This window comes from Toxoplasma gondii, chromosome Ib (assembly GCF_000006565.2).
Source record: "Toxoplasma gondii ME49 chromosome Ib, whole genome shotgun sequence".
Taxonomy (NCBI): Eukaryota; Apicomplexa; class Conoidasida; order Eucoccidiorida; family Sarcocystidae; genus Toxoplasma; species Toxoplasma gondii.
Genome location: NC_031468.1, coordinates 1,594,617 through 1,615,607, shown reverse-complemented (window position 1 = coordinate 1,615,607; position 20,991 = coordinate 1,594,617). Strand labels below are relative to the sequence as shown.

At 54.7% G+C, this 20,991-nt stretch overlaps 2 protein-coding genes across 2 annotated transcripts; one reads left to right on the top strand and one right to left on the bottom strand.

Moving 5' to 3' along the window:
• The first annotated feature begins 951 nt into the window (after positions 1 to 951).
• Positions 952 to 3,347, top strand: TGME49_209985 (cAMP-dependent protein kinase). Its single transcript, XM_002369706.1, has one exon. The coding sequence runs from the start codon at positions 1,123 to 1,125 to the stop codon at positions 2,836 to 2,838; it is 1,716 nt and encodes a 571-aa protein (XP_002369747.1). The 5' UTR covers positions 952 to 1,122; the 3' UTR covers positions 2,839 to 3,347.
• Positions 3,348 to 4,167: 820 nt separating this feature from the next.
• TGME49_209970 (Spc97 / Spc98 family protein) lies at positions 4,168 to 20,421 on the bottom strand. Its single transcript, XM_018779489.1, has 21 exons — positions 19,160 to 20,421; positions 18,466 to 18,738; positions 17,089 to 17,706; positions 16,575 to 16,646; positions 16,321 to 16,411; positions 14,892 to 15,903; positions 14,256 to 14,421; positions 13,694 to 13,946; positions 13,010 to 13,177; positions 12,514 to 12,739; positions 11,651 to 11,822; positions 11,105 to 11,148; positions 10,505 to 10,648; positions 9,737 to 10,063; positions 8,901 to 8,957; positions 8,496 to 8,688; positions 8,107 to 8,201; positions 7,330 to 7,549; positions 7,001 to 7,080; positions 6,430 to 6,525; positions 4,168 to 5,708 (listed from the first exon to the last, which is right to left on the bottom strand). Exons 1-21 carry the CDS (start codon positions 19,739 to 19,741, stop codon positions 4,538 to 4,540), a joined length of 6,060 nt encoding a protein of 2,019 aa, XP_018638416.1. The 5' UTR covers positions 19,742 to 20,421; the 3' UTR covers positions 4,168 to 4,537.
• Between the last annotated feature and the right edge of the window lie 570 nt (positions 20,422 to 20,991).

Genomic DNA, 20,991 nt, shown 5'->3' with positions numbered 1-20,991 from the left:
TTCACAGGGGCGACAACACGCGTGCTGCCCTGTATGACGCTCCTGTTTTTTCAGTGGCTCTCCACTCCGCTGAAGTGGGCGAGGCGTGTCGGAATCCTTCCCTCTGCCGGTGAATGCATCTCCACACTCTTCGAAAGTAGCTGGATTGCCGCACTCGTTTGTATTATCAGCAGTGCAGAATTGTTTCCAGACACGAGAATTAGCACTTCTGTCGTCCTGTCACTCCGCCATGTCCAAGCTAGCGGATGTATATTTTCCAGAAGGCTTTCGAGTCGACCGGGCGTCCTACAGCAAAATCAAGTGAATTACACTTCAACAAAAACCGGGCGTGAACTAGGTGTGATTCTTCCCCATAACTACTGGCCCTACGGCGGCTGCTTGTAGGTCGCGAAGGAACACGGTTCTTCAGTGAGATCTCATCGGAGCAGAGGTGACGGCATCGTCTTGCTCCTCGATATTGTACGAGGAAATTGAGGTAGTATTGTTGTGCGACGGTTGACTTGGTGAATATGAAGCGACTGCGGTCGACTACCGCGCTTCACTCTATGAGCGACGGGCGGCCCCAGCCATGGTGTATCTCGAGCGACGGGCCAAGTCGTGCAGCAACAAGGTGCATCCCCATTCAAGACACGCACCACATTTTGGGTGGAAACTAGTTAGCTGGAAACAGGATAACTGAGGCAGCAGAACAAATGGTCGTCCCTCTGTCTCCGAACATAGAAGTGGCGAATGTAATTCGAGGGCTTTGTCGGTGTCCTTTCATTTTCGTACGGCAGCGCTAGCACGATCACCACCGGGTGCCGCGCTAGCTCCGCGAATTCGGAGAGCCGTCAACGAGGTCGAGAAAGACACAAGCGGAAGACAGGGGGAGCGTCTTCACGCCTCACTGATTTCTGGCTAACGTCTCATCAATTTCTAGCTACAGCCTGTTAAACTGCTAGCCAACAAATCACCAGAACTTTTAAAGGTTGGAAAACGCGAGACCATTCAACTGCAGTGCTACGCGACGGACACTGTTGAGCACGCAATTATTTAGCAAGTCCCGGGTGTTCTGCACGAGATTCCGGGTTTTGTCTAGAAGCCGACCTCACCCAGCTAAGACTGAAGGTTGTGTCCATCAAAATGAGGACGTCTGTTGCCCTTTTTTTTGCGGCGGCAGGCGGCATCAGCCTGGTCTGCGCACCCCAGGTCTCTCTGGCTGCGCCAGTGCAAGGGACTTTGGGCCCGGACGTCGCAGATACTGCGGGTGAACCTGTTGTTCTTCAAGTCGCTCGAGGTGCGGATTCTCTGCCAGATTCAAGAGGCAACATCGATGAAGAAGGCATCACTGAGGTAGCCACGACAGGGGTTCCTCCACAAACACAATCGTCCGGGCGATCGTTTGGTCAACGTGTGATGTCCTGGTTTACATCTGCTCGGAACGCAATCCGGCGTCCACGAACCGATGAACAGGGGGCCGTCCCAGGACCCTCACAGCCCATCCCTAGTGGGACAGATTCTACTCCTGAAGGATGGGAGACGGTTCAGTCAGGCGATGTCCCGCCTGGGGAGCCGGAGCCGAAAGCACCCACTAGATCCCCGAGACAACGAGCCAGAGACATGTTTGGTCGCGTGGGCCGCTTCTTCGGAGGTGCCCGACGGTTTGTTGGACGCGGTTGGAGGCGGTTCACCACGGGTATGGCGGGAGTCACTGACCGTGTTAGAGGACGACTTGCTCTACGAAGCAGCTTCGAATTCCGCAACGAGGAGGCGGTCGGACAATCAGAACTCGCATCGCTTGCCTCGTCCATGACAGTTACGGCCCCCGAAGGCGAAGCGTTGGAGGTTGCGCGTGAGGCGGGGCTGCGGTCTGGGGCCTCTATCAACCTTGTGTCCGCTACAACTGGTGAACAAGTGACGGTATCTCTCAGAGCACCACTCGGAATTGGAGAGTATACGGCAGTTTTCAGCGGATTCATCTCTGGCATTGATTCTGAACTCGCTGTGAAGGCGTTTCTCGGGAAGACTACAGAGTCGATGTCAGTTGCCGAGACAGAGGCTAGAATCCTGAAAATCGTGTCGCTGAAGGACCCGGTGGACGCAATGCATCGACTTCGTCTCTTGGCTCCCATCGAGACACTGGTTTACCGAGGAGATGGTGATTCTGCCGATCAGAGCGAAGGCAGGCCGGTTGTCCTGGTTCCCAAGGCCTCGTCCTCGCTGGTGGATGTCATCAATTTTCTGCGCTCAGGTGATGCCTCAGCATTCGATGATCGAGCGAAGAAAATTGTCCTCCTGGGCGCGACTGTGCAGCTGATCCAACTTCTGGCAGCACTGCACACGCGAAAAGTAGTGCACGGAAAGCTGGAACCCAAAAGCGTTCTGCTCTTCAGTCATGGCCTTCTCTACCTCTCCGACCTCGGCAGAGCACGTCGCCACGGGGAGAGGTTCACGACATCCCGTCCGAGTAGGTACGGTGCGCCTGAGGTTTTGGAGCACCCCGAGACACCGTACACGTATTCCCGGGACGGGTATTCTCTCGGAATTATCCTTTTCGAGTTATGGTGCGGAAGGCTGCCGTTCGATCTGGGGACACCCGGAGTCGATTCTTCAGAGAAACTCGAGAACTCACACCCTGCGACCTTGTATCAAACCGTTCGCAACTTGGATCAGCGTCTGTCCTTCGATGTCTGCCCGAGTGACATGCCGGAATCTGTGAAAACCCTCATTCGCAAGTTCCTGACTCGAAGACGTTGGACCCGCCTGGTGCCACAAGCTGCTCTGCGCGATGCCAATTTCCGCCGCACCATGCAGTTGCTTCAGGAGACCGTTCAAGGGAATGGTGAAACCCAATTGTAACGCGTGAACTGCGGTGTTGGTGGGACAGTTTGTACAAAGCAGATCGGCAGCGCGGGATGGTGCCAGTGTGATCGGACATCAGCACTCTCGCGGGGACCTTGTCGACATCCATTCAGTCCGAGAGCCAGTTTCTGAAGCGGAGCACTTGAAGGAAATATGTGGGCATCACGACGGTTCACTGTTGCGGTCTCGCGCTGTAGCAAATGCTATGCAGGTGCTGTCCTGCTAGAATCAGCCGTGCCATTGTTGTCAGCTAGTGTACCTTTTTCTCTGCTAGATCTTACTACACGCAGTTCTGTGTTAGACACAGGATTTTGTTCGTGAATCGTTTTTCCCTGTTTGGTCGTTCCCTGACTCTAAGCTTCTAGAGGGATGGATTGATTCATAACGAGCCGGGAGCACATTCGGTACGTAAAGGGACACAATGAGATTTTGACGCCGCATTCGTACTTGCTGCGTGCGTGCGCTTCCTAACTTGCAACTGAACACCTCCGTGAAACGTTTTCTCCAATATCTGCGGAGGTCCTTGTGGACCCCGTAGCTAGCAGGGAATCGAACTGTAGCTGCCTCTTCCTGCCTCGATCCTACGATGAAACATGTCCGCAACGGCAAAAGATGGTCCGTGAACAGATCGTGAACCGCTGTCGCTTTAGTGGAAGGCCTCACGGCGCCCCTCCGCATAGACACGCACAAAGGACAGTAGTTGGCAGCCATCCAGCGGACGTGAGGACGACGAGTGCTCAGCTCCCCTTCAGAACCAGAGACCACCTCACAGGAGACAAACACGCGTGCTGCCTTGTATTGACGCTCCTGTTTTTTCAGTGGCTCTCCACTCCGCTGAAGTGGGCGAGGCGTGTCGGAATCCTTCCCTCTGCCGGTGAATGCATCTCCACACTCTTAGAAAGTAGCTGGATTGCCGCACTCGTTTGTATAATCAGTGGCGCAGAACAGTTTCTAGACGCTATGATCAGTTGTATTTTCATGGGAGTCCGCCACATATCGAGTTGTAGGAACGGCTTCGACTTGAGAGGGTGTTTCACCATCCACACGCTGTAGAACCTGTTGATGTAGGTCCACGAGCCCGTGAGCAGGAACGAGCGGATCGATATCTGGGCAGATGGTGAATGCCGGAGGACAGCTGGAAGCGGCTGGCTGTGTCATCGCCAAATGGAGAGAGGGGATAACTTTTTTTTTAATTCTATCTGGACGTTTCGTGATTGCTGGTAAATCCAAGAGACTAGACAGGAACATGAGGCGGCCTTTAAGTAAGATTGACATCATTTCTTTTTGCCCACGGCGTGAGTGCTGCACCTACAGTCACTGAAACGTCTGCCTCCGTGTGTGTTTAAACTTCATGTGCATTCGTCTGGGTAACAATCAACCCTTAACATTTCGCGTCTTCCATTCAGTATCATTCGTCAGCAACATCGCCGGCACACTGTGGCTTTCAGAAGCCCCCACAGCGACGTAGCATCAAATATGAGAAAACGGAGGAATGGCTGGTTGCGGCTCACTTGCCGAAGTGATTCGAGTGACGATCCTGTGGCTAGGAAACCGACACCCGGGAGACAAAAAGAACGGGGAAAGAGGAAAGCCGATACCCCGTTGCATGTTCTTGTCTCGAGCCACCGAAGGCTGGAAGCAGTCGGCATATACCTTTTTCACTGGAAACAAGCAAACAGGAAAACCACAAACCGCATTAAGGCAAACAGTAGTCATGCTGATACTGGAGAAGCCTCCGTCGAGCGGCCCGCTCGCGTGCTTCTCTCAGAGCAGCTCTTGCTCGTGCTTGCAAGTCTGTATAGAACGCATCTCGGGTTCCGTCTGTCTCCCTTACTTCCCCTTCCTGCGACATGCCCACATTTGTGGCTGTGTCAAGAGAGGAATTAAAGGGACGGTTTGGCAGGTCCTCGGAGTCCTCTTGCTCTCCGGCACTCCGCATGCGGAGTCTTCCTTCTTCCGCTGAATACGCAGACCAGCGCTCTTCTGTCTGTCTCGCTTCACTCGCAAAAAAACGCGACGGAGAAGCTTGCCGCAGAACACTGGCTGTTCGGCCTCGAAAACGCATTGGATCTTCATCGAACCCCACGCCCTCTTGACAGCTCACTTTCTGTCCATGGTCTTCACCACACTCCGGAAAAGAAGCAAACAGTGGAGCAGGCAAAGGGGGCGTTACCAACCTCGCAGACCGAGAAGGCGCAGAACAGACAGGATCCGAAGGATCTGAGGTGGGAAGCTGGCATGACGCCATGGTGAAAGGTTGACCCCGAACTGGCGAAGCAGCCGCACGCTGCAAAGGGAAAGGCTTGTGAACCACGGAATGTGCACGCGGGTGTCCAGACGAGGAATACGCTGAAGTGGTGAGCCCGCGAGAGATGGCTGCTGCTTGGCCTCGTACGCCGGAGTCTCGCGCTGCTCCAGAAAACTGCTCCGGCATCCTTCTCCTCGCCTCTCTTTCAGAGTCAGCTTCTTGCCGAAAAGAATGCGAACACATCGTGCGTTCTCGCTCCTCTTCACCTTCTCCCTTTTCTTCATAATTTCCCTCTCCTCCGTCTTCTATCTCCACTTCATCTAACCTTTCTTCTTCCTCTTCGTCGTCTTCGCCTTGCACCTGTCTTGGCTCTCCACGCCGCGGAGTCCCCGGCCGGCGTTCGCCGGGTCGTCTTTGTTCTCTCACAGCACGCGACGAACTCCGGTTACCACCGAAGAAACTCAGAGCGGCAGCTGATGCCGCCAAGCCCGACGCTCCTCTGGTCGGGTCTACGCGTGAAGCGCCGACCGCAAGAGGCGGCTGCGGCGAAGGGGTTGAGAGGGGGTCGCCGAGTTTGCCTCTCCCCGTGAGATTGGAGAAAAAGCCGTTGAAGTCAAAGCTGACAAAGCAACACGCATGCAACAGCCACGCAAAAAGCGTGAGAGGAATGCAAGCGGGTAGAAGGCCGAAGCCGCGACGTGCCGGCCATCGAGCGGGCGCACGAGAGAAAACTTCCGTAGATGAAAAAAATAGTTACCAGCCCCGACTGGGCGCGTCAGGCACTTCCCATTTTGCTTCCTCAGATGCAGTCTAAACACACAGGGACCAGCATGGAGAACAAAACGGACATCTCTAGAACCTGTCTTCTAATTATCAGGCTACCTTGTCTTTGTCCAGGTGACCGACGATCCGAAATTGTGGAACTCAAAATCCAATACTCAGGAGCATCCTCCAGTACTTGCAATACGGAATAGGAGTCCACTCACGAGGCGCAAGAACCAAGTTCTTTATAACTGCTGTGCATGATCACTTCACTGAACTACCCCTGGGCACAGTTTACACTCTCAAACTGTATGTATGCATGTCGAGCGGTCTTCGGTAGTCAACCTGTGATTCTATCACCGGGGCTGCAACTCTCTTCTAGGTTCTCGAGTTTGCCCGCATCACACGATGACTGTCGGTCTGCAAGCCGATGCACGGCTCTCCAAAAGTCTAGGACTCCGCCCATAACCTATCGCCTTTCCTTAGGGCGTATCTCCCCTTTCCCTTTCGTCTCGCGTCTCCCCTCTTCGCGACTCGCGACTGGAGCCTTCATCCTGGAGACAGGTGGCTCGCCGTACTCGACCATGAGAGCGTCGAGCTGCGCATGCAGCGGGTTCTGTCGAAGGGCTGCGAGTTCTGCGAAAAACGCCGACAGGCTCCGGTGGAGGTCGTCTCTGGAAACCGAGCAAAGAAATCGGCGCAGCAGAAAAGAGCAAACACTCGAAAAGTGAACAGGAACACGGCGGCCAAGGTCAGACGCAGAAGAGAGACGGGAGCACCGAGCTCGCAAAAAGAGGGGCGCCGAATGCTGGCGACCGATGACGGTGCGGACAGGCCCGACAACGCGACAGAGAGAGAGGAGCGCGGAGAGACATCACGCGACGAGGAGACGAGACAGCTGGGAAGAGACACTGGAAGGAGGACGCACGCGAGGCGAACCCCTTTGGACGGAGAGCGTGAAGTGCGAGAATGCAAAGAAAGACACAAAACAGACATTGACAGAAGGCGTGGAGAGGAGCGAGAGGACACGAAGCAGGCGCCACGAAGGAGCAGATGCGGACAGCCAGTGAGGGGCAAAGTGAGGCGAACGAAGTCTCGAAACGCCAGACAGCCTTGACAGATGTGTCCAGCGATCTGAAGAGACCTCACCGAATCACGCGCAGCTTTTGTCGCACAACTCGCCATTCCGAAGTGCTCATGACTGTCTCAAAACAGAGAGACCCGGAGACCTGCAAGAAGAGAGAGGCGGTCGCATCCACGACGCGTGCTTTCGATCCTGACGCAGCCGTGCCTTGCTTTCCTCGAATCGGTCGGCGACTTTTTTCTCTCGTCTCTTGACAATCGGCCGATCCCGTGAAACTTCCCAGACGAGTCGCCTTCTTTCTCATTTGCTGCTTCTCTCTCGCCCCTCTCGCTTCTCCGAAAACCACCCCGAGCCGTTCTCGTCTCTTCTTCCCAACGCCCGCGACCCGACTCACCGAGTTTGCCGAGAGATCCAGGTCGCTCTTTTCACCCTGGCTTCCTCGCGTGTCTCCCGCGGTGCGCCTCCAGCTCTTCCGCTCTCCTCTGTGCGTGGTCCCGGCAGCAGCTGCTGTGTGACGATCGACGAGGAGCGCAAACATGTCGATGAAGCGACGCACACTCTGTAGCGAATGGAGGAAGGGCCGAAGAAGCGAAGAAAGCCGGAGCCAGCACTTTCTGAACATACGGAGAAAAACACTCGACATGTTCTGCGTCTCAGTCGCAAAAGAAACCGGCTGTGTCCGTAAAGAGGGCGTTCAAACATTGGGTTTCAACGAAAGGACCGGGTCCTCCTCTGCCATTTATTTACCTATATGTATGTGTATCTACCTATAGATCTATGCAAATACGTGTCCGCAGAAATACATATATCTATATGCATCCACACCTCTATATATCTATATACATCTCTATGTCTATTTACAGCTATATGTCTCTCTCTCTCTCTCTCTATATATATATATATATATATATATCTACATGCCTATATCTATCAAAACGGTTGCATCTATACAAGTATCGTTAAGTATGTACCTATACACGTATAGATATGTCCAGGCACATTTTCAGCTCGGTAAGGCTTGAAGAGAGGCTTGAAACGAAAGGCAGGCAGTGAGTGAGCGCCTGTCGTCTGCCCACAACCCGCGCGCGAGACACACCGAAGTGCGGGGCAAAAACGACGTGGAAAAACAGCTACTGAAGTCCTTTCTTTGGAACAGCCCACCACAACGTACGAGGCGAGCTGAAGAAGAAACGAATCATGGCTGCACTTGACGAGCTCGAAGTCCTCGCTGTCGCGGACGACGCTCTGAAGTTGTCGAAATGCCGGCTACAAAAACAGACAACAGTTCAGCTATGTTTCATGATCACAGACAGCAAGAAACAGCAATGAAAAAACGGATCTCTTTTGAAGTGGACAAGATACCCAACACGCCCACAACAGCGTCCTTCAGGCGTGATGGAATCCCGCGCACAGAACCAGACAAAGCGCTCTTGCTCTTCCTCTTGCTCTTCCTCTTGCTCTGTCTCCCCCTTGCACTCTCTTCCGTGCTCTCCTCTTGGCCCCCTCACTCGGTCTCTTCGTTTCGTTGCTGTTTTCCTTCACTGCCCCGAGTCTCCACACCTGGACGACAACCGTGAGGAGGTGGTGCAAGACGTGGTTGAGAAGGAAGGCCATGCGGGCTCTGAGCGTCCAGAGCCCATCCCAGCAGGCGGTCGCTTCGTCGTCTCGGTCTTCTTCGGCGAGGAAGCACGGGGAGGAAGCTCGAGGAGAGACCGGTTTTCTGTTGCCAGCTCTGCGGCGCGGCCGCCACAGTCTGAAGACGCAAGAATCGTGAGAACAGTCGGAGGCAGAAGAGTAGTGTTCGCGGCCTTGAACGCACTTGCCGGGATGCAAAGAGAAGCGAGATACCACCTGTGCTCAGAAAAGATGTGCAGCAGAGAGGAACGATAGGGGAAAGAGAGGTGAAGGCAACGTCTGCGGAGCCGTCGGCTGGGAATCAGCCGCCGCAACAAAGTCTGCTCTCACCTTTTCTGAATGAAGCCCGCGTCCAGCCACAGGCGCTGCAACTCGAACTGGAGATGTCTGTACAGACGGCAGAGAGAACAGGAGTGAAACAGCAAGGGCGCGCGAGGAAACTTCAGAAAGCCAGAAGGACCCACGCACGACTGAAAACGCCCCAGTACGCGAAAGCCGTCCAGTACCACATAGTCTACCTATGACCTTCTGTTTAATGCCGGCTTGGGCGTGAAGAAGCATTCCGGACAGCGACAAACAAGAGAAGCGCGAGTGTGTCTTATGCGCCTTAACGTCACAGCATTTTCTACTTCGACAACCGTTGTCGTCTTTACTGTGCTCGGCTAGCACAGTGGAACTCTTGACAGAAGTTCCAGTTTTTAAACCGGCGTGTGTACACGAATCTCGCCATTCACTTTGGCAGCTTTCAAGCGCTCCAGATCTTCTGCAAGAAACGACGGTAGCAGGCGGTGTCCCGCGGTGCGACTCCGTCAAGTGACATGCGTTTCGACAGCGAAGGAAAGCTGACGGAAAGGCGATGACCCGACATACGAGGTCCTCCGCGCCTCGTCATGCTTCTTCTTCTCCAGTTTGAAAAGACAACAGATACGGTTTCTGCGCTTCCCGCGGTAACCCCCGGGAGATCTTGGAGGGGAGTGAGACGAATCACGCTTCGACGCTCCCGGAAGAGAATCACCGGTTAGAAGCGCGGGAGTCCTGAGTTTGGGAAGAAGAGTTTCGAGATCTAAACGAGCAGTCCTGAATGGAGTGAGACGTGCCACCCAGGACTCGCTTGACAGTTCTAAATCCGGAGACGCTTCCCGAAGCCAAGTTCGACGTCTGTCTACCTCTGCTCGAGAAGAAACTGGAAAAGGGCGTTGTAGCAGTCCAAGTTGCGTGTCGAAATCAAAAGCGGGGTCGGCCAGCGAGGAAGGAAGAGCAGCTGAAGCTGCTGCCAGAGCTCTGCATGCGTCCGAGGTTTCCCCCGCAGACAAGCCGCAAGGGCGCTGTTTCCACCGTCTCCATCATTTCGCGTTTCCCAGCTGGACGGCGGCGAAGCAGAAGCGCAAGGAGCAGAGGAGGCACTCGTAGACGTGGAAGACTCGAAGAGAAGCGAGGGAAGCTGCAGAGGCGCGGGATGAGCTTCGTGACTCCACTCTTGGATGATGACGGGACTGGCGGAGAAAGCAGGGAGAGAGGAGCAAACAGCACGTACTGGGGGAAGAAGGAAGGAATGGCGACGGACACAGCACAGATGGCGTCTCGAGAGGAACAGAGGAGACAGAACGAGGCACATCTAGAAACGCACTCCGGAAATCGGAAGCGCGATCGAGACAAGGACATCATCCCTGAGTTCCGAAACCGGCGTTTTCTGCCAGACAGCCCGCGTTTTGCAGGGTGAGAGCTCGCCAGCCTTGTCAGGCGCATGTGCAAGAAAAACAAGACGACGCCTTTCACATTCCCGCGACCCTCAGGACGCATTTCTCTCCATGAGAACGAGTACAGGGCAGGCCGCCGCCGCGTCAGGTCCCCCCCCTTTCCCCGGGATGCGTCTTCACAGAATCCTGTTTCCGCTGACGTGAGTACTTCTGGGCTCTCCCTATCCCAGACCTCACCAGTCACTCAGGCTCATGGCGACACAGGAGGAAGGTAACTCCACCAGCCCCCGTCCTCTTCCTCTGCCCGTTTCTCCCTGTGTGGCGCGGAAGAACGACGGCGGCGAAATGCGGTGACGGTGAAGGAGAGGCACACTGAAGAGCCTGAAGGAGAAAAGCAGAAGGTCACACGCGTGTCTGCATGCTTCTCCTGTCCGCGGTTTTGGCCTGCGGCCTGCGTCTCTGTTGACTGTTGCGTCTCATGCAGAGCGCAGAAACAAGGACTGCACGGGGACGCAGAACTTCCATGGTCCCTGTTTCTCTCAAGTTCAAAAAAAAACAAGTCGCCTCCCCGCGCTCTCCAGAGGTGCGGCGCCTCCGCGCAAATGCAAGTGGGAAGCTGGCGAACGAGACTAGGAGTCTCGGTGCTCCACGGTGCCCGCGCCTCGCTGGTGTGTCTCCTATCCAGTTGTCTCCTCTGTGTTTGAGGCGACTCGGCGAGGAGAGAAGACTCGCGCGACGCAGACTGAGGGCGCGCGGGGTGAAGCAGAGGCAGAGAGGACAGGGACGGAGAGCGAGGGCAAACGGAGACGAAGAGGTCGAAAAGAGATCGTCGATTACCCAACAAAAGCCGCGCCTTGCTCCGTGGTCATAGCCTGAGAGAGCTGTAGCACATGGTCAAAAGAGAGACAAAGCTCATAGAGAAGAGCGGACGGGTGCTAGGTGCCTGTGGACTCCGCGGAGATATTTCTCGAGTTATACGCCGAGAGTGCCAGCGAGGAAAGTTGGAGACAAACGCTCCTGCTCCATCCAGACAGCGGGGAGGAGCGAACAGTCCAGACGGAACAGAGAAATCAAAGAGCGCACACGAATATGCGTGACGAGAGGACCCCAGCGAAACGAGCTCAGTACATACACAGGTTCTCTGTTCCGCTCGCACGGGGGCGAAGCGGGGAGCCGGGATAGAAGCCGACGCGGCAAAGGGAAATGAGAGTGAACTGAACAAATGAATGCTGAAAAATCGTTTCCTCTGCGGGTCGTCCTGAGGTCGCATGTAGAAGAAGCAGACGCAAAGACCGCGGCACAAAGTTCGACAGGGACAGAAGGGAGAAAAAGAAGTACCCCGTCACGCGGAGAGGAAACCAAGCGCGAAGGAGAGACGCTCACGTCGAACAGAGAGACGCGCAGAAGGGGAGATTCCTGCAGCCGCTCCCGAAGCGACGGCTGCTGGTACTTCTTCTCGTTCTCGGTCAGTCGCGCTCGCGTCTGCCCCGCCCCGGAGTCGGCAGCTCGCTGGATGTACACACGCAGCTCGTGGTGTTCCGCCAGATAATGCAGCCTGCCGACACACTCATGCGCAGAAATCCCAGCACAGTCGAGCGAGGCGAAGGCAACTCCGACGCCGGACAATCGCTCCAACAGAGGTGAAAACCGAGATCGAAGAGGAAGCATGAAGGAAGAGACGAAACGCGCGACGACGCAAGACAGAACAAATGAGGAAGAACCCACGACGCGACACACGCAGACAGACACAGACAGAACGAAACCGCGAGTGAGCAAGAGAGGGAACAAAGACGAGAACAACAGGAAGCACAAGAGGGAGAACAACAGGAAGAACAAGAGCGAGAAACGAGAAGAGGGAGCACGGGAGAGAACACGATGGAGAACAAGAGGGAGAAGAGAGGAGAGCGAAAGACGAACACGGGAGCGAGAAAAGAGAGTAGGGAGAGAAGGAAGGAGAGGAGGAGAAGAGACGGCGGCTGGTGAGGAACAACGAGGAGAGAGGGTTGCCGAACACACAGCGCATAGTAGCGATGTCAAAAAAAACGACGAGAAAATGAAGAAAGCAGTTTTGTCAGAAGATGTAGTTTGAAGGAAGACGCCAGAGAAGGGAGGACGCGGAAATCCAGAAATCCGGCGGCTTTCAGTGGAAAGCGTATCGGTGGAGAAGCCGTTCAGCTTCAGTCGAACCTCCGACCTCGAAAACAGCATCCGTTTGCATGTGCCTTCACTCTCCTCCGCTTCCTTACTTGAGCGTGAACAGCTCCTCTCCCAGGTCCTCGCAAGCGTGGAGCCGCCAGACTCGCTGTGCTCTCTGAAGCATGTAGACGTCAGTCGAAGGCTTGGCTTGGGACGTACAGACAGTCTGAGGAGCAGCGGAAGCCACGCTGGAATTCGCGAAAGAGGAGAAGAGTCCATCCGGCGCATAGTCGGAACTTGATCCCTGCTGGAAGGCGTTCTTTGCGTTTTTCCCTCCTGAGGAGCAAAGCGCAACACCACGGCGCGCACGGCATAACAAAGCGCATGGAGGCAGCAGAAAAACCTTCCACCCCTACGTTTGCTCGTCACTTCCTCTGCATCTCTCGGCCGCTGCCGCTGGAACAGCTGGTGCCTCCTCTGTCGCTTTCCTTCATTTCCTTCGTTCTCTCCCTTTTGCCCTCTCGTCGCCGGCACTCTCTGGTCGCGTCTCTCCAGCACTCGGCTCTTCTCGGCCTCTCTGGCCGGTTTTCTTCGCCGACGACTCACCGAGGAAGACAGCGAGTTCCGCGACAAGAACGGCCTCGTCGTCGAGCTGCAGCGTGCGCAGAGACTCAGAGAAGTCTTCCTTCTCTCCTTCTTCGCCCCCGTCCAGTGTTTTTCGAAAGACGCTCCGAGACACCTTGGCGACCCGTACCTCCACAGCTACGCAGTCTCCTGCGGAACAGAAGGGAGACACCACCGAGGCTGCAGAGGGAAAAGAGCCGGAACCGCGCGGTCGAGAGGGGCACCGGGTAAAGTGGATGAGGAAGGAACCAGCGTAGGAGCTGCGAAGCGGATAGAGCGACTATTCAAGTGGAGTCTTCACCTGCTCAACAGGCCAAGAAGCCAGGTGCACCCAGGAAGTTTGGAAAACCAAGGATACTTCGAGACTTGTCGGAGCACGGGATATCCGAGAGGAGAGGCAGCGAGGGCAAGAGCAAGAAGATCGGTAAAGGCAGCGACGTGGAAGCCGAAGAGCACAACAAAGTGCAGGGTGAAGATAGAGGGGAGCCCGGCGCGAAGAAGTCAGAGGAAAAAAGACACAACAGAGAGAGGACGCGCCGCAGCAGAGGAGAAAAAAAACGAGGCAGAGATCGAATCGAGCACAAACGGACACTGCAGAGATCGAGTGACCGACTGGCAGCCAATTTTTTCTCCTTCTCGCGCCTTCCCTTCTCGCGCGAAGCGTACCCGCTGCCGGCCAAAACAGAGGGCATCCTGGAGCGCAGACGAGAGCTGTCTCTGTTTTCTTTGGAGACCCGCGAGCAGAAAGAGGTCGGAAAGACGCAGGCGTCTTCGAGCTCTGGAAAACGACAGCGAAGCCGCCACCCAGCGGATCTTGCAAAGCGTCAGGCGAAGAGCCTGGCGAGTCCAGCCAGCGAGAGGCTTCAGTTGTCGGCGACGGCAGGGACGACAGAGCCGAGACTCGAAACTGAATCGAGTGCTGCAGACAAGCGCAGACAATGAACGCTAGATCCTAACATGTAGGGACTTAACGAGGAAGACACACGACGGAAGGAAAGGAGGAGAGGCAGAGAGAGAAGGCGAAGCAAAGAGAAAAGACGAAGCAGAGAGAAAAAGCGAAGCAGAGGAAAGGGAGGAAAGCTGAAAGAGAAGGAGAAAGTGGAGGAGCACAAGTAGTGGAAGAACTGTGTTTAAGGAAGACATCTTCTCGACTACGGAATTCGTTCTGTCTCGCCTCTGCCGTCTGTGTGTGGTTCTCGTTCTCTGCTTCGCATTTCTCTCTCCATACTTTGAAGCCGTGAGTGATGCTCTGCTTGTCTGCATGCAGACAAGCACTGAGGGGGCAAATCGGCGCGCGTTCGTCTTCGACTCCGTCCGCCTCTGTTCCTTTCTCATCTATTTGCCGAAGCCGCTCTCCACCTTCTCCCAGGACCAAGACACCGCTTTCAAGCACTCTGTTGCAGTCGCAGAAGAACATATGGAAAAAACCTCCGAACCACTAAAACCTCTACACACCAGACACCCATCAACACTCACAAACACCAACAAATACATACATATACAAACATATATATATTATATATATATATATATATAAATGTATGTATATACATATATCTATGCATTTTCATTCAAATACGTATCATGAAGAAGGAGGAATTTGCATGTTCGAGTGGCACTTCGCCGCTGATACGCAGTTGTCAAAGAGACAGAGTTTTCAGCAAAAAACGCATGTGTGCTTCAACGTCCCGAGGGCGCTGTAGATTTGTGTGTAGAGGGAAGGACGTACAAACACAACAGAAACATGAGAGGCTGGCTGCTTTGCCAGTCCAGCTACACCTGCACATGCATGTCAGTCATGGACGTTTCGGGATTTCTCTGTTTCTCCCTTGTTTTACAGCTTCACAGCTCGCGACCACCGCACCTGGCGAGTCCTCTTAGCAGAAACTGAGAGCCGACTTGCAGGGGAGAATCCCGCGTCCTGAAGCCGCATAGGTCTTCGTTCAGGCAGCCTCTCGCCTTGGACGCCCTCCGCGCCTCGGTGTGCCTCACGAGCGCCGCGCGCCTGCTCTCTGCACAGAAGTCTGTGACTTCGAAGCCGCGACCTAGAACGCGAAGGCGGAAGGAACGATGGATGGCGTCAGTCCACTCTTCCTTCCCCTGTTCGGCGCATGCGACCTTTCTTCGTTCAATGAAAAATGTATTTTTTCTCTTCACACGCTGCGCCACCACAGGCCCTCGAACCGCAACCGAATCACACGAAAGTGACCTCCTGTTCACCGAAGCCGTGCAAGAAGAGGAAGAAAATGAGGAAGAAGAAGAAGACGATGAGGAAGAAGAGAAAGAAGATGAGGAAGAAGATGAGGAAGAAGATGAGGGAGAGGAGGATGAAGGAGAAGAAGACGAGCGGCGGCAGGCCGACTGCGGATTCGCCCTAGCAGATTTCGGAGTGGGAGGCCGGGAGCCGACGAGGGAAACTGCTCTCGGCGAAGCTGAAAACCGAGGCGAAATGCAAGAAGTCGAAGACGTTGGCAACCCTGCGGGACGCTGTCCTGGGTGGGCGGCGCTGTCTTCCATCTGCGCTGTGCTGTCCTCTCCATCTCGGCCTGTGTCTCCTCCGTCTCCGCTGCGTTCTTCTCTCTGCACGCTGCCTCCTGTCACTCCCGAGACTGGCGTAGTAGACCGAGAGGGAACGTCGTCGACGCCCGTCTCCTTCGCGTTCGGCGTTCGATTCAGCGAAGAAGACAACGAACCGGAGGAAAACGCAGTTTCGCTGATGGCTTGTTGCCACGAGCGTCGCAGCTGAAGCTCGAAGGTGGTTGCCTGTCGCGACGTGGAGGACATGAGCGCGAGAGAAGCAGCCGAGGCAAACGAAGAGGAAAGATGGCGCCGTGTGCACCGGGTTGCTGCGTCGAGGAATACTTGGAAGAAGTGACCTGCGGAAGAAAGGAAACGCTGCCCACTGCGCTTTTTTTTCTCACTGAACCTCGAAGTTAGCAAGGGACCTCGAAACACTGCCCCCAAGTTCTCTCTTCTTCTGATGCCTTTCCGAAAGGTCTCCCTAACTCTGGCTTCTGCTCAATCTCTCCTGAACTGTCTCGCTGTCTCTCTGTCTCTGGATCTCTCCTTGGAAAAATCATGTGGGTGGAACGGAGAGTTGTGCCTCAACTCCCCCGCGATGCGTTTCGTCGTTTTCTGGAGTAGCCGGACTTCGAGAGGGGAGACAGCCAATGCAGGGTGAGAGAACCGCTGAAAAAAGGAGCTGAAAAGAACTTCTGAGAACCTATAAGGAGGCAAAAACGGATTCATGAGCTTCCTATCTGCAGACGACCCTTTAGAAAGAAAGAGCGTACCGTGGCCGAGAAGGAAGAAGTCGTGGAGGAGCACAAGTTGATCTTCCAGCGCGGCCTCTTCAGAAATCAACTCCCACAGCAGACGCCCTACCTGCAGAGAAGCAAATGAGGACACAACGAGGACAAAGAATAAGAGAAAAAAGGGAGAGGACAACGGGCAAGAGAGAAAGCCATGGACAGAGAGGAGCGAGTGAAGAGAAGAAAAACTGAAGCAGCTGAAGAGGAAAAACGAGCGACCGAGAAGTCGAACTTACGATTCGTCGAAGAATTTCGAGACAAGGAAGAAGAACAGAAGCAGGCGACGACGGATGCCGGAACGCGCGGCGCTGAAGAGACGAAACAAATTTGCAGAGTAAGACAAGAAAGTTGAGAGCTGTTTCCATGGAGAAGTTCTGACAGAACAGAGGCCCATCTCTTCTTTTTTCCTACTTGAATTTTTCCCCGCTCTGCATTTCCTTGTCTTTCGTTCCTTTCTCGTTTCTTTTGTTCCTCTCCATGCCTTCTTTTCTGTCTCTCTTCTCTTGTTTCGTCCTCTTCATTGCTCTCTTCGTGTCTCGATGTTCTTCCCTTCACTTTTTCTCTGTCTCTCTGCCTTTCGCATCTTCCACCTCTTTCGCCCTGCCTTTGCGTCTCGCGTGGACACCCAGACATCACATCGTTTTCAAAGACGCATGTCTGTCTCCTTCACTTCAATCTCTTGTGTTTGCTTTGCTCTCGTTCTCTGTTTCGTTCCCCGTCTCGTTTCCTGCAGTTCTTCTTCGACCTCACCATTCGCGCAACTAGCGGCTTCAACTGCTGCACTTGAGCTTCTCCCCAGAGTCCACTCCGCGTCAGGATTCGAACGGCCCTCCCAACGAAGAGCGCTGTACCGGCGGCAGCTGGCGAGGGCACCAGCGACGCATGCGGGTGTTGTTCGGACTTTGTCGCCGAACACAGAGAAGCCCCCGAGGCCGAGGGAGACGCGAGTTTTGGCGAAGGGAAGCAGCACGATGGCAGACGGAAGGCGACGAGAGAAAATGCACTTTCCCACTCGAAGCAGAGCTGCGACGGGGACAACGGTTGCGTGAGGTTCTCGTACACGAACAGCGAATCCGACGAAAGAGAGGAAGGAGAGGGAGGAGAGGAAGGAGAGAGAGGAGAAGGAGAAGAAGGAGAGGACGGAGCAGGACCGTGCGAAGAAGAAAGAGAGAGCGCAATCGCCTGCGAGGCGTTTTCTCCGCGGGGCGCGACATGTTTCGCGTTCTGCTGTTTGACGGCGAGATTCGCGAAGATCGAGGAAGAAGACGAGGAGGAGGAAGAAGAAGCGGGGACAAGCGACGAGCGACGCGAAAGGAAAAACTCGCCGAACGGATCGTGCAGCTGCCCCGCGAAGAGCCACGAAGACAGCTGAACAGAGACGAGAGGCAAGACGCAGAGCGGCGAGAGAAAAACGTTGAGCGGGTCGTGGCGAGGCAGACGGAAGGCGGACGCGAAGCTACGGCGAGAGAGGTCCACACAGCCTAGTAGTTTAGAGTTTTGAAAACGAGAAGGCCGGACGCAGAAACGCTTGTCGAAAACAGGAAGCATCTTTCGCCACGAAAGACACCGAACGCGAGGCGATCCACGTCAAAAACTGCGCCCAGGTGTTTCCCGAGAAGCATGCATGCAAACAAACATCTATCTCTTTAGGGACAAACAGAGAACAAGAAAGTGGAGATTCGTGTGTGGAGTTAAGCTGCAAAAACATCTGCAACTAGAGGTGGACAGACGCGGCTGCGCATTCTTGAATTTTCGCGGAACTCTCAGTCTGTTTCGTTCTATCCTCAGTTCAAGGATGTGCTTCGTCTCTTCGTCGGACTCAACAGCAGAGCAGGCGGGAGAAGAAAGTCGTCAAATCCATGTTTCCAACAATTCTTCTTCTGTCCAGATGATGGGGAATACTCGGGCGCGTCAACTAGGCGATCGACTGAGAAGAGGATTGGTCCAACGCGGTTCTCGCGCATTGAACGATCCACGCTCTGGCCTCGCCCATAACGACCTGCCGCACAAACGCGTGAGTTCCTCTGGCAACGCCGCAACTCCAGACACTGCAGAAGAAGAGTGCAGGTCGCCAGTCACAGACAGGCGCGTCTCCCTGTTCTGCGCGTTCCGCGACTGGGCAGTTACCTGGAAAATGAAGACGTGGACGCATGCATCGAGCACCTGCCTGTACACCTGCTGAACGAGAGAGTTTCCGCTGCGGGTGCCTGCCCAGAGGAGGTCGAGCAGAGGGCCGCAGGGCAGAGACACACGCCTGGGCGTCATGCCTCGCTCGGTCTTTGAATCTTGGAAAACATGATGCCGCGCGCTGTGAGGAAGAAGTGAAGACGCGGTGACGACGAAGGCCGAAGGCGACAGAGCGGGAGACGGGTCTCTGTACATCAGCGCGAGGCTGCGGATCTGCACGTCGACACAGCGAAGAGTCCGGAGAGGGAAAGAGAGACTCAGAAGCCACAGAGAGGGAAGAGTGAAAATATGGAGAGAGGTCACACGCAGAGAGCGACGCGATTGCCAGAGAGAGGTGACCGACCGATAGAAGACCGCAAAGAAGAGAGCAGCACGAGGGAAAATGAACGGGGGAAGCGGGAAAGGAGACTGAAGGACCAAAGAGAAAGAGGGAGGAAAAACGTTTGAGAATCCAAACGGAGACCGGCGAACAGCAAAGGCGCGCGGCAGGAAAAAAGCTCAGGAAAAAAAGCTCAGGAAAAAAGCTCAGGAAAAAAGCTCAGGAAAAAAGCTCAGGAAAAAAGCTAGGCGACCAGTCGACGTTTCCTGCGTTTGCCGCGCTCGACGTTTCTTTTTCTCTTGTGTCTGTGACTACCTTGGTGACGATTTCGTAGAGAGTTGCGAGTTTCTGTCTCTCTGTGGCGAGGAGTACGTAGACAGCAGAAAGGGGGAGGAGGGGCTGGAGTAGCACCTGCGCCTCAATTTCCACTATCTTTGTCAGGTACTCCTGAACTTCTGCATCCATCGCCCGTGCGAGAGCGGAGACATAGAGGCCTTTGAAGCCGACTTGGTCCCCGTCGCTTTCTTCCCCCGCATGTTTCTCCTTCGCGCTGCGTTTCACCTCCTGGCCACTGGAAGAGAGAGAAAAGAGAGAGCTGGCGCTGGCGAGGGAGACGGCAGGGACGTCTGTTTCGACAGAGGAGACGAAGTCACGAATTTGAATGAGGTGGAAGCCGGAGACGACGATTCTGTTTAGAAGTTCCTCTTCTGCAGGAGTGAAGAAACTCGCGAGCTTCGGACTGAGCAGCAAGCCTCCGGTTCGCGTCGCAGCCTCGGGAGACTCTGACGCGGACAGTTGAGAACTGGAAAAAGAAGCGTCTGCAGAGGAGCCGGGAGGCGCGTAGACGAAGACGTCGCCGGGGAATCCCGCCAAAGCCAAGAGAACGTCGTGCATCATCTTGGAGACAGAGAGGAGCCCGGCAAAGGAGGCGGCCACCGGAAACGAACGGAGGGAGAAAAGAGATGAAGGAAGAGAAATGGCCCGCGCATCAGAGGCAAAGAAAGAGAGGAAAGAAAAGAGGAAGATAAGAAGAGAAAGAAGAGAAGGAACAGAAAGGCGGAAACACTCGAAGCCGCACAACGGCACACTACTACATGGCAGCTGCGTGCGAGAGGAGAGCAGGAGCCACCCTGGTGAGGCTGAAGAAGCAAGCACAGAGAGGCAAAGGAGACAGAGAGACTAGAAATAAAAGAGGGCAAAAGAAGAAAGAAGAAAGAGAAACGAGAGAGGAAAGGTGAGACCTCTTGGCGTCTCTCTTCCCTCTCCCTTGTCTTATGTACCCTTTTCGCTTTCTTTGCACCTGAGAGAGGCCACAAGCTTCGTCCTCTGACCGGCCTGCCCGCAAGCCAACCTGTCGAAAAGAAAGGCGAAGAACGGACAGAAACCATAGGAAAAGACCGGTGGGGAGAACAAAGAACGACCGCCAGCACACGAGCTCTTGCGTCTTCACCCTCCAGGAATTCTTCTCTGTCTCGTCATCTCTTCCCCTCTCGCGCGCCAGGGTCAATCCTGGAAGCCGAAATCCAGAAGGAGACAACCGAGAACGAAAAGTCGCTTTCCATCCAGGATTCTAACGAATTTCACCCTCCAAAAAACACCCTCTCGTCTCTCTTTCTCTTTCTCTTTCTCTCTTCCTGGGCGCGGTTGCACACTGTGTCTTTGCGCTTGAACTCTGCACATCCGATTGCATGCACAAAAGGCGGTCTCCACGTTTCCCCGTCGCGTTTCTTGTGCTCGAAATTGAGCAGCAGCTCTAAGGTCCTCCACGAAAAAGGGAAACAGCGACAGCAGAAACCGCGAGAAAAACAATCGGGTCTCTTCCGTCTCCGTTTGTCGCCGCACCGCAGCCCGGTCTCTGAAAGTCGCGTTTTCAGAGCGCTCGTGTCGAGACCGGAGAGAGGCCCCGAGCCCCCGTCGGCGAGGACGGAGCTGAAAGAGAGACAGCAGCGGACGGAAAGAAGTGTGAGGAGAGGCATAGAAACCGTTTTGAAGTTGTTCATGCCATGAACTTCTGAAAATTCTCTGCCTTCTGGAAAAAGGCCCTGCTGGTTAGGAAAAGGTTCAAATCTCTCTCAGGGACCTCACGAACTGAAAAGCGAGAAACGCTCGAAACAGATACTTCTGCATGTCGCCAGAACAACTCGTCT